The 17,425-nt window shown below is 41.3% G+C and overlaps 1 protein-coding gene across 1 annotated transcript in view; it reads right to left on the bottom strand.

Annotated features, from left to right (window-relative positions):
• MYO3B (myosin IIIB) overlaps positions 1-17,425 on the bottom strand; it is a 421,280-nt gene that overhangs the window by 281,223 nt on the left and 122,632 nt on the right. The window contains 1 exon segment of the mRNA XM_068968451.1: positions 14,581-14,646. Within this exon segment, the coding sequence (XP_068824552.1) occupies positions 14,581-14,646 (66 nt within the window).

The following is a 17,425-nucleotide window of genomic DNA, read 5'->3' on the forward strand; positions in this document are numbered from 1 at the left end:
AGACCTGGGTTTGAGTTTTAGTTCTCCCAGTTTCTAGTAGGTCCGGCTGTGAGAGCATAGGCTGGTCACTGAATCCCTAAGGCACTCAGCCCTGGATCTGAGCAGTGACCTGCCTCACACGGCAGCAGTGAGGAGTTACGGAAACAGCACGTGTAACACCCACTTCACTGCGACACGTGGCAAGCTTCAAATAATTCCTCATGATTGACGTCTGTACTTCTCACACACACAATTCAAAATTTGCTCAACTAATTTTATTTTAACTCTCAAGTGTCTTTTACACTACATCTTATTTAGTTGAGGGTAAACTTTCTTTGCTTTCCTTGGTGGAATGAGTTTTGCCAAGAACAAAGATTTTCACATAGCAGAGACCCTGATCTACAGTGGTACAAGTTATCCAGTTCAGGTTCACAGCAAGTATCACTAAGTGATCATGATCCTCTCTCCTGGATGTGGCCTCTGAATCCTTCTAACACCGCATTCTAGAAAGGCGATCTGGTGGTTAGTGCTGGGATGCAAGATGACACCAACTGGTCATCTCTTTCTATCGTAAGTTGTTCCTCTCGGAGAAGCACATGTGACCATGAAATCTTAGAGGAAAAAGTATATTTGGTTCTTGAAGTTCTCAATAAAGGCCAGCAAATCATTGACAAGTACAAAAGCTTCCCTCTTTTACTATTGGTCAATAGGCTTGGGAAGAGGAATTTAGCACAAACCCTTAACATTTGAGACATTTAAAGACAAAAAAAATAAAAATAAAAAGGGAAAGGGAAAACAGGGAGGAAGGAGAGTAAAGGAAGAAAATACACTACGACTCTGTGGTGTAATACTAATACTTGAGTTGTGCTGAGGTGTGTACTAAAGGATTTTACATTATCCTCACTGGAAAATGGGTAGACACTGCTATCCTCACCCACAACTTAGGAAGCAGAGGCCTGGAGAGATCAAATGACTTGAAGACATGGAACCACAAAGCCTGATGGTAAAGAATCTGCCTGCAATGCAGGAGACTTCGGTTCCATCCCTGGGTCAGGAAGACACCCTGGAGGAGGGCATGGCAACTCATTTCAGTATTCTTGCCTGGAGAATTCCATGGACAGAGGAGCCTGGTGGGTTACAGTCTGTGGGGTCACAAAGAGTTGGACATGACTGAGTGACTAACACTTTCGTTTGACTTTCAACCACCAAGTCATGGGCTATATTGGTTTCCTAGGGCTGCCGTAACAAAGTACCACAAACTGATATTTATTCTCTCACAGTTCTGGAGCCTAGAAGCCTGACATCAAGATTTAAGATAGGTAGAGCCATGCTGCCTCTGGAGGTGCTCGAGAGGGATCTACTCAAACCTCTTTTGTAGCTTCTGGTGGTTCCTTGGCTTGTGGCAGCAGAGCTCCAATCTTCACATGGCATTCTCTGGGTGTGTCTGCATCCAAATTCCCCCTTTTTATAAAGGTCACTCTTTGTGACCCACGGACTGTAGCCCACCAGGCTCCTCTGTCCATGGAATTCTCCAGGCAAGAATACTGGAGTGGGTTGCCATGCCCTCCTCCAGGGGATCTTCCCGACCCTGGGATGGGACCCAGGTCTCCCACATTGCAGGCAGATTCTTTACCATCTGAGCCACCAGGGAATTTTACTAGTTACACCAAATTAGGTATCCACCCTACTCTAGTATGATTTCATCTCAACTAATTACAGGTGCAATGTCCCTATTTCCAAATAAAGTCACATTCTGGGATATGGAAGGTTGGGACTTCAACATATGAAGTTTTAGGGGCACAATTCAACCCATATCATGGGATGATCAAAGCCAGGTTTTCTGTACCTGTGTGAGGAAGACCACCTGAGTCTAAGAGTTTAAGTTTTGGGCCTCCATTGAAAGCAAGAATTCTCACTATTCACTAAAATATAGAGCCCTTTAAATAAAATTATTCTTTCAAAAAGCCAATCAACAGTCCTTCACATAAAAAAATCAATTATGGGATATTTCCCCCCACCCATTAACCTAGTATGATAGCTATATCACACACTTGATCAAACTTCAAATAAAACTATTGAGGGGTCACCAGAAGTTACACACATACCTAGAAGGAGATGAAAGACCAAAAGGATTTATGATGACTTATTGTATTTAAAATCACTGTTATAAATTCTGAATCCACTTAAAAACAAACAAACAACAACAACAAAAACAAGCCCTTTCCTCATCACCCTCAAAGGGTGACATCTGCTATTTTTAACCCTGCCAGAAATTATCAGTAGACTGGAAGAATGTAGTACTATGACATGAGCCTTCATTTCCATTTCTAATTAAAATTCTTACTGATCTCAACCCAGATGTGTTTTTTTCACCACAGCCAATGGAAACTTCACAATGGAAACTACAGTGGCCTGAGAATGGAGGAACAAGCAGGCAAGAATCTGGGGCTTAGCTTCAAACTGGAAGACCATCATAGCCCTTGGGAGAAGACCCAGGAAGGGTGTCAACCAGGCCGCTCCATATTCCCATCTTGTCCTTACAATCTCATCTCTCCCAGCCCACAGGTCAGCCTTGGTGGGGGTCACGATTGGCTTTCCTCAAAATCCACTGCCTGGATCTACTTCCTGACTCCCTCATCTCTTGGCATCATTGTTGTAGGTTACAAAATTCATTGTGACCACTTACATTTGCTGAACTTTCAGTCTGTACCGCACTTCTTTCAACGCTCCATAAAGAACATGATTGTAGATTACTACCTGTCTACATTCTCTTCATATGCCATAAGGATATCACCCTGGTACCAACCTGAGCCTGTGGCTGCCCTGTTCAAAGACTGCATTTATCTTCCTTTGTAGCTAGATGTGGCTATGTGATAAATTGCAGTTAACAATATATTGTATGGATTTGCCAGAAAATCTTCTTCAAGAAAGGAAACTTTCATTTTTATCTCCTTCCATCTGCCCATAAATGTTGGAGCTACAGCAGCCATCTTGGTCCATGAGGTGCCTTGGGAATGGAAACAACACTTAATGGGCAGCACGAGGGCAGGAGTCTGGGTGGGTGCCACGTGCCCTGCCAGACCAGCAGTACATGCAAGGTTTAACTCCCAGCTTATTTTATGTGAGAAGAAATAAAAATCTACCTTATTTAAGCCACTGTTATTTGGGATTTTCTTTCACAGAAGTCTTAATCTCAAGTGGTTAAGTACTAACTAGAACTCACATTTTATAGATAAGGAAACTGAGGCTCAGAGAGGTTAAGTAACCCGTTCAAGAGAAAACTCTCGGTGGCAGTGCTCGACTACAACCTGATTTCAGACCCTATGCTCTTAATCTCTCCAACATATATTCTCTAAAAAGACCCTTCCCCATGCTGAAAATAGCGGCATCACGTTTAACTCTTCCCTCTCTGTAGCACTTGTCTCCCCTCACGGCCGAAAGAAGCGCACGCTGGAATCAAGACTGCTGGGAGAAATATCAATAACCTCAGATATGCAGATGACACCACCCTTATGGAAGAAGTGAAGAGGAGCTAAAGAGCCTCTTGATGAAAGTGAAAGAGGAGAGAGAAAAAGTTGGCTTAAAGCTCAACATTCAGAAAACGAAGATCATGGCATCTGGTCCCATCACTTCATGGGAAATAGATGGGAAAACAGTGGAAACAGTGTCAGACGTTATTTTGGAGGGCTCCAAAATGACTGCAGATGGTGATTGTAGCCATGAAATTAAAAGATGCTTACTCCTTGGAAGAAAAGTTATGACCAACCTAGATAGCATATTCAAAAGCAGAGACATTACTTTGTCAACAAGAGTCCGTCTAGTCAAGGCTATGGTTTTTCCAGTGGTCATATATGGATATGAGAGTTGGACTGTGAAGAAGGCTGAGTACCAAAGAATTGATGCTTTTGAACTGTGGTATTGGAGAAGACTCTTGAGAGTCCCTTGCACTGCAAGGAGATCCAACCAGTCCATTCTAAAGGAGATCAACCGTGGGAGTTCTTTGTAAGGAATGATGCTAAAGCTGAAACTCCAGTACTTTGGCCACCTCATGCGAAGAGTTGACTCATTGGAAAAGACTCTGATGCTGGGAGGGATTAGGGGCAGGAGGAGAAGGGGACGACAGAGGATGAGATGGCTGGATGGCATCACTGACTCGATGGACGTGACTTTGAGTGAACTCCAGGAGTTGGTGATGGACAGGGAGGCCTGGCGTGCTGCGATTCATGGGGTCGCAAAGAGTCGGACACGACTGAGCAACTGAACTGAACTGATGGCTTCCCTGATAGCTCAGTTGGTAAAGAATCTGCCTGAAATGCAGGAGACCCAGGTTTGATTCCTGGGTTGGGAAGATCTGCTGGAGAAGGGATAGGCTACCCACTCCAGTATTCTTGGGCTTCCCTTGTGGCTCAGCTGGTAAAGAATCTGCCTGCAATGCAGGAGACCTGGCTTCGATCCCTGGGTTGGGAAGATCTCCTGGAGGAGGGAAAGTCTACCTATTCCAGTATTCAGTCCTGGAGAATTCCAAGAACTGTATAGTTCATGGGGTGGCAAAGAGCATGACTGAGCATGACTTGGGAATGGAAACAACACTTAATGGGCAGCACGAGGGCAGGAGTCTGGGTGGGTGACTCAGCAAGAGTCATGACTGAGTCACTTTCACTTCACTTCACAGATAGGTGCCACACACGGTGGGTTCTGCCTTCCAGAGTCCTAGCAGCAATTTCCTGTCCCACTGCTCCCTACTTGTGTAGAAACGCATGGCCAGCTGCAGCAGAGACAGAAGTGCTCAGCCTGTACAAGATATGCCCTGGGATGTGGGGGGAGCTAGGGTTGTCTGTGCTTCAAGCACTGTGACTCCTGCTAGGGCTGGTTCCCTCAGGCTGAGCTTGAAGGGGCTGTATCCTTGAGAAGGGAGCTGAGGAGTGAGTGTGTGTGTGTGTGTGTGTGTGTGTGTGTGTGTCCTGAGCTGTGGAAGTCAGCAAGCTGAAGTCTAAATAAACAGAAGTTGGACAACAAATTCCAGAGGTGTCAAAAATGAGGAGGTCACTGACACATTCTTTTTTCCTAAACTAGAGGTTTCACACATTTATTACTGAACCTACTAGTACAGAGGCAAAGAAACAAAAAGAAAAATAATATCCCTACACCCTGCTCACAAAATGTCCAACTCTTCAGATAGTGGTGATGTTTTCATCTTGATGCGGTAAGAAGTATATGAAAATGCATACAGACCCAGCTTGGTTCTTCTCCACTGTCTCCTCTTAGAGTTGTACCTGATTTTAAGACCAGTTTTCCTATTAGAATCCATTGGGGTATTGGACAGTTCTGCTTTTGTTTCTTGGCCAGGAATTACTTGATCCTGAAAGTCTTGTGAGAAGAACAGAATCAACCACACATCCCACGATGGCAGGGAAAAGGAGGGAGCCAGTGATGCTTTCAAAAGGCAGTTTCAGAAAGGTGATATGGCCAATTACAAAACATAAAAATAATAGCCACTGTTGGCTGGGCACAAACGCATATGAAGCAAGTCTTCTTGGGGTTGAAATCCCAGTTCCACTCCTTAACAGCTGTGGTCTTGGGACATGGCCTCTTTTGACCTCACTTTCTATTAAATAGGGATAATATTAGAACTACTTTACAGGACTGTGAGGATTAAGCAAAGTATATGATGTGTAGGTCATATCTGAATGGTCTAGTGGTTTTCCCTACTTTCTTTAATTTAAGTCTGAATCAAATCCCTTATGATTATACAGTGGAAGTGACAAATAGATTCAAGGGATTAGATCTGATAGAGTGCCTGAAGAACTATGGATGGAGGTTCATGACATTGTACAGAAGGCAATGATCAAGACCATCCCCAAGAAAAAGAAATGCAAAAAGGCAAAATGATTGTCTGAGGAGGCCTCACAAATAGCTGTGAATAGAAGAGAAGCAAAAGGCAAAGGACAAAAGGAAAGATATACCCATTTGAATGCAGAGTTCCAAAGAATAGCAAGGAGAGATAAGAGGCTTTCCTCTGTGATCAATGCAAAGAAATAGAGGAAAACAATAGAATGGGAAAGTCTAGAAATCTCTTCAAGAAAATTAGAGATAACAAGGCAACATTTCATGCAAAGATGAGCACAATAAAGGACAGAAATGGTATGGACCTAACAGAAGCAGAAGATATTAAGAAGAGGTGGCAAGAATACACAGAAGAACTGTACAAAAAAGATCTTCATGATCCAGATAATCACAATGGTGTGATCACAACCTAGAGCCAGACATCCTGGAATGTGAAGTCGAGTGGGCCTTAGGAAGCACCACTATGAACAAAGCTGATGGAGGTGATGGAATTCCAGTTGAGCTATTTCAAATCCTGAAAGATGATGCTGTGAAAGTGCTGCACTCAATATGCCAGTGAATTTGGAAAAGTCAGCAGTGGCCACAGACTGGAAAAGCTTAGTTTTCATTCCAATCCCAAAGAAAGGCAATGCCAAAGAATGCTCAAACTACCGCTCAAACTACTCATCTCACACATTAGCAAAGTAATGCTCAAAATTCCCCAAGCCAGGCTTCAATAGTACATGAACCATGAACTTCCAGATGTTCAAGCTGGATTTAGGAACCAGAGATCAAATTACCACCATCCACTGGATCATCGAAAAAGCAAGAATGTTCCAGAAAAATATCTACTACTGTTTTATTGACTATGCCAAAGCATTTGATTGTGTGGGCCACAAAAAGTTCTGGAAAATTCTTCAAGAGATGGGAATACCAGACCACCTGACCTGCCTCTTGAGGAATCTGTATGCAGGTCAGGAAGCAACAGTTAGAACTGGACATGGAACAACAGACTGGTTCCAAATAGAGAAAGAAGTATGTCAAGGCTGTATATTGTCACCCTGCTTATTTAACGTATATGCATAGTACATCATGAGAAACGCTGGGCCAGATGAAGCACAAGCTGGAATCAAGACTGCAGGGTGAAATATCAATAACCTCAGATATGCAGATGATACCACCCTTATGGTGGAAAATGAAGAAGAACTAAAGATTCTCTTGATGAAAGTGAAAGAGGTGAGTGGAAAAAATTGGCTTAAAGCTCAACATTCAGAAAACTAAGATCACAGCATCTGGTCCCATCACTTCTTGGCAAATTGATGGGGAAACAGTGGAAACAGTGAGAGACTTTATTTTGGGGGGGCTCCAGAATCACTGCAGATGGTGACTGCAGCCATGAAATTAAAAGATGCTTGCTCCTTGGAAGAAAAGTTATGACCAACCTAGACAGCATATCAAAAAGCAGAGACATTATTTTACCAACAAAGGTCTGTCTAGTCAAAGCTATGGTTTTTCCAGTAGTTATGTATGGATGTGAGAGCTGGACTATAAAGAAAGCTGAGCACTGCGAAGAATTGATGCTTTTGAACTGTGGTGTTGGAGAAGACTCTTGAGAGTCCCTTGGACTGCAAGGCGATCCAACTAGTCCATCCTAAAGGAAATCAGTCCAGAATAATCATTGGAAGAACTGATGCTGAAGCTGAAACTCCAATACTTTGGCCGCCTGAAGCGTAGAACTGACTCATTGGAAAAGACCCTGATGGGGGGAAAGATTGAAGGCAGGAGAGAAGGGGATGACAGAGGATGCAACGGCTGGATGGCATCACCAACTCAACGGACATGAGTTTGAGTAAACTCCGGGAGTTGGCGATGGGAGGCCTGGTGTGCTACAGTCCATGAGATTGCAAAGAGTCAGACATGACTGATTGACTGCACTGACTGAACTGATGACGTGTAGGGAACAGAGCCTAGCACGAGTAAGAGCTATATATGTTAGTTACTATTATAATTATCTGCCAGGTTCTACATATGCATTATATAATGTCATCCTTACGGTAACCCTCTGAGACAGGTATTCTCAGCCCCAATTTGACAACTGACTACCAAGGATCTGAGAGGTTACTTTCCCCAGGGTTACAGAGCTATTAAGTGACACTGCTGGATAGCACACACTGCTCTCCCATGGCTGCCTCTTCTTGATGATGAGCCCAGCTGCATTTGGGGAAGGGCTGAGAATGACAGGACATGGACAGATGCGTGAGCTATGCCATGATCTCTCCACCCTTAGCCCATGCACACAGCTCACTGCCGACTATCACTTGTCTATTTCAACTGCAGATTCTTTTTGATGTACGTTATGAAACTCAAGCATGTGTTTTCTTTTTTTGAATAAATAGTATAGATGGTACATTTGGACTAACCTTATCTAAAAGTCATCTAACATCAAAAAAATCTACAAACAATAAATGCTGGAGACAGCATGGACAGAAGGGAATCCTCTTACACTGTTGGTAGGAATGCAAATTAGTATAATCACTATGGAGAACAGTATGTAGGTTCCTTAAGAAACTAAAAACAGAGCTATCATATGATCCAGCAATCCCACACCTAGACATATATCTGAAGAAAGCCATAATTTGAAAGGATGCATGTACCTGGATGTCCACTGTGGCACTATTTACAATAGCCAGGACATGGAAACAACCTAAATATCCATCAGCAGGGGAATGGATAAGAGAGATGCAGTGTGTGTGTAGGAGGGGGGAGGGGGGTTTAAACACACACATATACATACTCAGCCACAAAAAGGAATGAAATAATGCCATTTGCAGCAACATGTATGACCCAGAGATTGTCATATAGAGTGAAGCAAGTCAGAAAGAGAAAGACAAATATTGCATAGTATCGCTTATATGTGGATCTAGAAAAGTAGCACAGATGAACTTATTCGCAAAGCAGAAATAGAGTCACAGATGTAGAAAACAAATTTATGGTTGCCAAGAGAGAAGGTAAGGGGTGGGATGAATTCGGAGACTGAAATTGATATATATACACTACCTTACATAAAATGGACAATTGATGAGAACATACTGTATAGCATGGGACCTCTACTCAGTGCTCTGTGGTGACCTAACTGGGAAGGGAATCTAAGAAAGAGTATATATACTTTTTCATATGTATATATATATAAAACTGAATCACTGGCATGAGTAAGAGCTATATATGATATATATATATATATAACTGAATCACTTTGCTGTACAGCAGAAACTAACACAACATTACAAAGAAACTATACTCCAAAAAAATTAAAATAAAAGTCACTTAACATAATGTGCCACAAGCACTACTATGAAATCTATGACATATGCTACAGACTTTGTCTCTTACAAGTTCTAAATGCGTTTGTTGGGAAATAAATAGAATATGCTGACAAGAGTCTGGGGCACCTACTTTACTATGCCATTTGCTTATTCTGGTTTAGGCTGAGCTCCTCATTGCCACAGTTCCCAGGACAACAGTATATTTCAGGTATGTGCAGATATTATACTGTGTTTCAAACCTCAAGCCACACTAAGGTTTATACCATGAGAAAAGCAGATTGTATCAGCTGAGTTTACAGGCGGAGTATAAGTGAGATTGAATCGGGCCCTTGGTGTTTTTAGATGATCTATTAGGTAATCAAAATTAGATGCTCTTCAGGGAGATATAACCTTGAAACACACAGCTTTATTTTTCTCATGAAGGGGAAAAAAAAAAATCTCAGTTTTTCAAAATGAGAAAGAAGTTGGGTTGCATTTATAAATATATTGATCCATATGTTTAGAGAGGACAGGAGAATTGGGAGTTTTTTAAATTAGAATTTTTTTAACTTCTCCATCAGTTTTTATTAATTCACTAATTCCCTATAGCTCAAGAGATGCTAATTAATTCAAGAAACCATAATGCTAATCATTGGCTAAATAAATCTAAAATGGAAAGAGTCTGTCACCAGAGATACCACTGTTCATTTTAATTAAAATTACCAATTTGTGAAGTAATATAAATAAAGGTTATTTTATCCTTCTACTCAGGCGGTATTAACCCTGTGCATAGCCACCTGAGAATCCATCAGGACTTAAAAAGCCAAGAATATTTGTGGAACCTTATCAGTCTCTGAGTTAAGATATTTATCATTCCAAGAGTGCTGTTCACTGATACTATAAAGCCATGTGGAATTAAGCTGCCTTGAAATGCAAAATGGAGACTGGCGAAGGGCTGAGAATTGTTGCCTTGAAGAGAGCACAATCAATGTCAAGAAATTAACCATTCCAAAATGATTACCTTTACAAACATTCAGGCCTAGAGAAAAGCAGATGTTCCAGGTCTGAGTTTCAATTTTTAAGGAATAAATTTATGTAAACGCCCATTTGTTTTAGTAGTTTTGTAGCTCAGAGTGATCTCACCTTGTTTACATCCAGTGCAACTGCTTATAGCCATTTGAATGTCATTTGCAGGGATAGGAAAGGTTGCCTCAACATTTCATAACTACATGGCAGGCATGACCACGATGCTCACTCTGGGAAATAGACACACCTGCACGCTTAGCTACTCAAGGCAGCCAGCCCTGGAAAGAGGTGTGCGTGGGCAGTCATGTGGTTCAAGTCATCAATGAGTCGGAAGCTGAATAGTCATAGTACTTTTGGTGGATCTGCCCTTGACTAAGAGAAATCCATCTTTATTGTCTCACTAATCAGCTCAAAAGCCATTGATGATGAAGTCCTAAATCTAATTTCTAATAAACCCCCAAAAGTTTCAGAGGCAAAATGAAAAAGCACAGCTCACAGATACCTTTTGACCAAAGGTTGGTAAAAAATTTTTGTAGATTAGTCCAGAGACCTGACATTGGTTTGAACTAAAAAGAGAAGTGACGTCCTTTAGAACCAAAGAAAACCTGGTAAAGAAAATTATTGTCATCTTATCAAAAGGCTAGTTCTGAATGGAGCTTCCAGACAAAATAGAAATCTGTCTGGGACTTCAACCAGATAACCTTGTTATGCAAATAGCTTTAGCCAAAGGGTAAAGGGCTGATAATGAAATCACTACAAAGCCAACCACACATTACAAAGGTGACAAAAAACATCAGGCAGGGTCCTAGCATCTGGATAAAAAGCAGTGCAGAATTTATGTGAGCATCATGTTTAATTTATCATAACTAAGCTGTCAGGAGTCATGCTTTGACAAATGCTTAGCTAACACACATAATTGAGTCAATTATCACTAATGACCAAAAGTTCAAAACCAAACAGGCTGATGTTTCCTGTCTTTTTTTTAACCCTCAAAATAGGTTTACTAATAGGATTTCAGAATTAAAATCTCTTCTACTGTCTCCAAATTAAGAAGAATGCTGGAAACACATCTAAAAACACCAAGCTACGTCCTGGCACTTATAGCCTGCCTCTGCTCCCACCTCTGCACTTATTGACTTGCTCTCTCTCTCTCTCTCTCTCTCTCTCTCTCTCTCTCTCTCTCTCTCACACACACACACACACACACACACACACACAGAGTCCCCTGTCTACATAGCTGTGATCACTGGGCTGCAGCCTGACCAATTCCTTCAGATCCCTGCAGCAACAATGAGAAGCCATGAGGTCCTTTGGTGAATGGTGACCATCGTGGACCAAGAAAGATTAAATTATTGAATGACGCTGATATGGTTCAGCTGTTACATGAGAACCAGGTATTAAATATTTTAAAACTGTTAAATTTTTCTAGTCCTATTTACTTTTTAGAGAGAACTAGTTTAGTTTACTTTAAATCAAGGCATCGTGGCTCCATCCACAATGGGAATTGAAGAAATTATTTAGATAATTCAGGCTAAAAAAATTTACCAGATAACCCTCTTCCCACCTCAGTTTCAGCAATAATGAAAAGTTTATGATCTGAAGGTCTTAATCCTTCATAGTTTTCCCTTTTCCTTCCCAAGATGAGTAAGGTAAGGCTCTCTCTTTAAATAGACATTTCTAACCCAGTATCTTTGTTTACATTTAATTAGAGATTTTATTAAATAGAATGAAATAGAAAATTAAAATTGCATTTGGTAGGCTGATTCCTAATAACCAAAGGGTAATATTTTGGAATAGTAAATAGTTTTCTACCTAATGATATAAAATACAATAATTAGTTCCTAATCTTGGCAGTAATATTCCTAAAAATTTTATAAAAGGAAAATCTATGGTTAAAAAAATCTCAGACATTATGGGGAAAATAGAATTGAGGGACTTAAGTCAGGAAAGAATCTATGAACACCTATAACATATAATATTTTCACTAATAAAACCAGTAAGGACAAGTCATTAAATAAAGAGCATACTGATGACATTTTTCCATATCTTAAATTAGTAATAAAGCACACTATCACTTAATTTCTCTTTACCTTCACTGGTTCATTAGAACCTTTTGAGACTCTCTCTCCTCTGTCATTTCAATAAGATACTTTTGCTCTGTAGCTGATGTACGCATACTAAAGGCATTGTTTTCTGTGTTGAGTCCTCCATTCCAGTACCAACATTTTTCTAAGTCTAAAGCAACTCAGAATGAGCACATATAGAATTCTCAGAGTTGGGGAAAACTTAACCAGATTTAAATGGGAATACAATGGGATCTGCCATAAACAAAAATCAATAGTAGAGGGGGATTTCTATACTATATTTAATCCTGAAAGCCGCAACCCTATCATCAATTACATACCTTTATTCCCACATCTATCCATGCAATACTGTGCTTACTTTAAGAACACAAACATACTCTTGAAGCCAAAACTTTGGTGAGTAAGTCCAGTCACATTTTAGAGGCATTTAGTGTTTGGTATAGGAAAGCGTATTTGTGAGTATGTGATGTGGTTTTCTAGGTCAACAGCTTTGAGAAGGTCAGTAAGGACATCTGTGTGAAGCAATGGAAGGAAAAGGAGAACTCTGGAGTCAGCTTTTGCCAGCAAGATCACGAGAACCCTAACCCCTGGATTTCTCTCTCTGGGGTCATCTGAAATGTGTTTCCAGCCACCAGGATGTCTGTAGCTCTCCAGCGCCTCCCACCTCTTCGTCTGGCTTCCAAACATCAGGAAGTGCCTCTTCCTCTGCTCCTCTGAGAGCATCATCCCTCCTGCTGTATCTGTTGTTCCTCTCAACACTGCCCACTGTCACCACCCTTGACTTGTGGCTGCGTTTGCATTCGGCAGTCACTGCAAAAATATCAGAGTGGGGACCAGAGGGACAAGAAAATGTCCTCTATCCCCCGCCCTGAATGTCATGGTCCCATTCCCACACAGCCATCCCTAGAGTTGTGGAATTCTTGGAGCTCTTTACCCCTCCTCCCTTCTGAGGATGATAGCAAGAAGCTAGCAGGGATTGACTGGACAAACAATTTCAGGGACCTTGAATTATGCTGTATTTGAAATGAAAATGAAATACAGGATCACAGCTCTTTATACAAAACCCTTGGGGCCAAATTTGTTTTAGAATTCAGAATTTTATCAAATTGTAGAAAAGTAAATCAGTGCATTTACTGTACGTTATATAACATCCCCAGCAGGATCTGGGGCAGCACACTGTAATCAAACACATTAATATATGTGCAGCAATTCACATGAATATTCACACTGAGTAGGACAAATAACGGCTATAAATAGCCTCACTTCAGTTTAGGTCATGTGTTGCCACCAAATTAGTTCACATAAGGTCAGGGCTTGCAGCTAAATGACTCAAAGACAAAAAAACTTCCAATTTCAGAGCTCTTTGGGTTTTGGAACTGTGAACAAGGGATTGTACTGTGCTTAAGCAGGGCGATCAAGAGACCCAGCTTGCTTCCTTGCACTGTCTTTGTGGAAGCTAAGTCTGCACATAGGCATAAGTTAGAGAAATCTGTGTTGACCCTTTCCTTCTTCCTGTTTATCAGCTATTTTGGCCACGTCTTTTCTCCTTCCATGACCCTTGAACCCCTTGTTTGATACACTAGATGCTGTGGGCACCACTATAGCTTATAATCGCCTTGTCTAGATTCCTGCCCCCCAGAGTTCACCAGGCCCCTTTACATAGATCCCCTCCAACACTGAGCACCTTCTCCAGATTCAGGACTAGTGTGGTTTCTCTGTCAGGGGACAGCACTCAGTCCCCACCCTATTGGCAGTACTGTTGGTTCTGCTCCTGTCTTAGTCCCATGCAATACTGCCTAGTTCCTGGTAACACAGTTCCCACCAGGTACATTACCCATCAATTGGGTTTTCATCTTGTTCTCCACACTCTGAGCCCTGGCTGGGGCTTCTCACCTTGGTGCCTCAGTCCTAAGATCTCACTTTGCCTCTCAATCATCTTGGAAGCTGGAGCCCTGCTCCTAGACCACAGATCCTAAAGCAAAGCCTAAATTCCAAGCTGCAAAATCTCTACTGAAGGCTGCCACCCTCTGTCTCCTCCCTGGCTCAAGTGTGGGTGTCAGATGTTTATATGGAGTCCCCTCTCTTATTAAATAAGACCCTTTGGCAATATTTTCCCCAGGACTGAGTAGTCAGAAAATGTGACACATATGATAAGGAGATCTGATTATAACCAAGAGTCAAATGGAATTCCATAATTTTGAAATCCGCAGAAGCACCGTCTATCATTTACCAGAACAAATTCTGTGTCATGATGCACTAGAAGGCATAACAACATCTAGCGCCTAATCAATTCTACAGCTTGGATTTCTCCAATCACTGTCCAAGGCCTTGCTGGATGAACAATTTTTCGTGGAAGAAATACTCACTGTGAAATGAAGTGGTTGAATTCTTCACACCATTTTTCTGGGTGAAGTAAAGTAGGTGGAGGATTTCTGAAAAACAAAAACATTTTTCTTGCAAAAAAATTGTTTTGTTAAAAGCAAAATATCAACTTATTTTTACTGATACAGTTCTAAATAGCTCTGATAAAATCTAGGCTTATTTATTTCTGGGTAGGAGTCATTTATCAGTGGTAAATTATAAAGTGCCAATCCCTATTCATTTAGTGGCTCATTTCCATTGACTGAAGGCCTACCATGTCCACAGCTTTCTGCGGGACCTCTGAGGGTTACACAGATCAGAAACATTCCTCAGGGAGTAGATACTACTGAAGGGTGAGGCAAGCACATAGCCACTATGACTGAGAGCTGAGTATTATTGGTGCCATAAGAAAGCTATAAGCCAAGTGCTATGAGCTTGAGAGAGGACTTTTAATTTTACAGGATTTTCAGATTATTATGATCCATTTGAATTAATTACATGATGCATTTAAAGTATACTTACAAATTCACTGGTCACATTTTAAAATTTTTCCTATGTATCAACCTTGAGAATATGCACCAGAGAAAGCAAAACAGCTAAGACAAGGTTCCAGACCCTGAGAAGTTTCTGGGTAGTGAAGAGGACAGACACCTAACGCAACTGGGGTTAGGTGTACACCTAAGTACTGGAGGTCCCAAGAGAACTAGAGAACTGTGGAAAGACTCTGGGAACCAGACCACTTCCTGGTGAGAAACAGGAAAAGGAAAATGTCAAAACCTTGCATTTGCCTGAATATTTACCCAAACAGGATCAATTTTAAAACAGAAGTGACATTACTTTTAATTGATAAGAATGTTTTTTCTAGTAATAAATGCTGGAGAGAGTGTGGAGAAAAGGGAATCCTCTTACACTGTTGGTGGGAATGCAAACTAGTACAGCCGCTATGGAGAACAGTGTGGAGATTCCTTAAAAAACTGCAAATAGAACTGCCATGCCACCCAGCAATCCCACTGCTGGGCATACATACCGAGGAAACCAGAATTGAAAGAGACACATGTACCCCAATGTTCATCACAGCACTGTTTATAATAGCCAGGACATGGAAGCAACCTAGATGTCCATCAGCAGATGAATGGATAAGAAAGCTGTGGTACATATACACAATGGAGTATTACTCAGCCATTAAAAAGAATACATTTGAATCAGTTCTAATGAGGTGAATGAAACTGGAGCCTATTATACAGAGTGAAGTAAGCCAGAAAGAAAAACACCAATATAGTATACTAATGCATATATGTGGAATTTAGAAAGATGGTAACGATGATAACCCTGTATGTGAGACAGCAAAAGAGACACAGATGTATAGAACAGTCTTTTGGACTCTGTAGGAGAGGGTGAGGGTGGGATGATTCGGGAGAATGGCATTGAAACATGTATAATATCATATGTGAAATGAATCACCAGTCTAGGTTTGATGCATGAGACAGGGTGCTCAGGGCTGGTGCACTGAGACGACCCAGAGGGATGGTATGGGGAGGAAGGTGGGAGGGGGGGTTCAGGATGGGGAACACGTGTACACTCATGGCAGATTTATGTTGCTGTATGACAAAGCCAAAACAATATTGTAAAGTAATTAGCCTCCAATTAAAATAAATAAATTTATATTTTTTTAAAAAGAATGTTTTTTTTCTAGCAGTAAATGGAAATAGGGGCTTATGGGCAAGTCAAGTTCAGAAAATGAAGAAAGTTACAGTTCTGCACACCTGAACTATGACTATAAATCTTCAGTTCAGTTCAGTCACTCACTCGTGTCCGACACTTTGCGACCCAATGAATTGCAGCATGCCAGGCTTCCCTGGCCATCACCAACTCTCGGAGTTCACTCAAACTCACGTCCATCGAGTCAGTGATGCCATCCAGCCATCTCATCCTCTGTCGTCCCCTTCTCCTCCTGCCCCCAATCCCTCCTAGCATCAGAGTCTTTTCCAATGAGTCAACTCTTCGCATGAGGTGGCCAAAGTACTGGAGTTTCAGCTTTAGCATCATTCCTTACAAAGAACTCCCAGGGTTGATCTCCTTTAGAATGGACTGGTTGGATTTCCTTGCAGTCCAAGGGACTCTCAAGAGTCTTCTCCAACACCACAGTTCAAAAGCATCAATTCTTCGGTACTCAGCCTTCTTCACAGTCCAACTCTCATATCCATATATGACCACAGGAAAAACCATAGCCTTGACTAGACGGACCTTTGTTGGCAAAGTAATGTCTCTGCTTTTGAATATGCTATCTAGGTTGGTCATAACTTTTCTTCCAAGGAGTAAGCGTCTTTTAATTTCATGGCTGCAATCACCATCTGCAGTGATTTGGGAGCCCCCAAAAAATAAAATCTGACACTGTTTCCACTGTTTACCCATCTATTTGCCATGAAGTGATGGAACCAGATGCCATGATCTTCGTTTTCTAAATGTTAAGCTTTAAGGCAACTTTTTCACTCTCCTCTTTCACTTTCATCAGGAGAGCTTAAACCCATTATATAGCTTTGCTTTCACTTGGGTTCTATTTGCTTCCTGAAGCCATAGTTTCCTCAGCTTCGATTGGCAAAGGAAGGGGGAGCAGCATGAATGATCAGAAATAAAAAATGTATCTGATAATGTGATAGTAAGCTGCCTCTCAATACCCTTCCTTTTCTCACCTCTTCTAATACAATTTTTATTCTGATACAATGCTGCCATATATATTTTTCCTGAGTTTCATGCAGCTAGATATGGCCATGTGACTGAGTTCTGGCCAAATTATATGCTACTAAAATTGTTCTATGATATTTCTAGAAAGTCTTCTTAAAAAAGGAGAGA

Source organism: Capricornis sumatraensis, chromosome 3 (assembly GCF_032405125.1).
Source record: "Capricornis sumatraensis isolate serow.1 chromosome 3, serow.2, whole genome shotgun sequence".
NCBI lineage: Eukaryota > Metazoa > Chordata > Mammalia > Artiodactyla > Bovidae > Capricornis > Capricornis sumatraensis.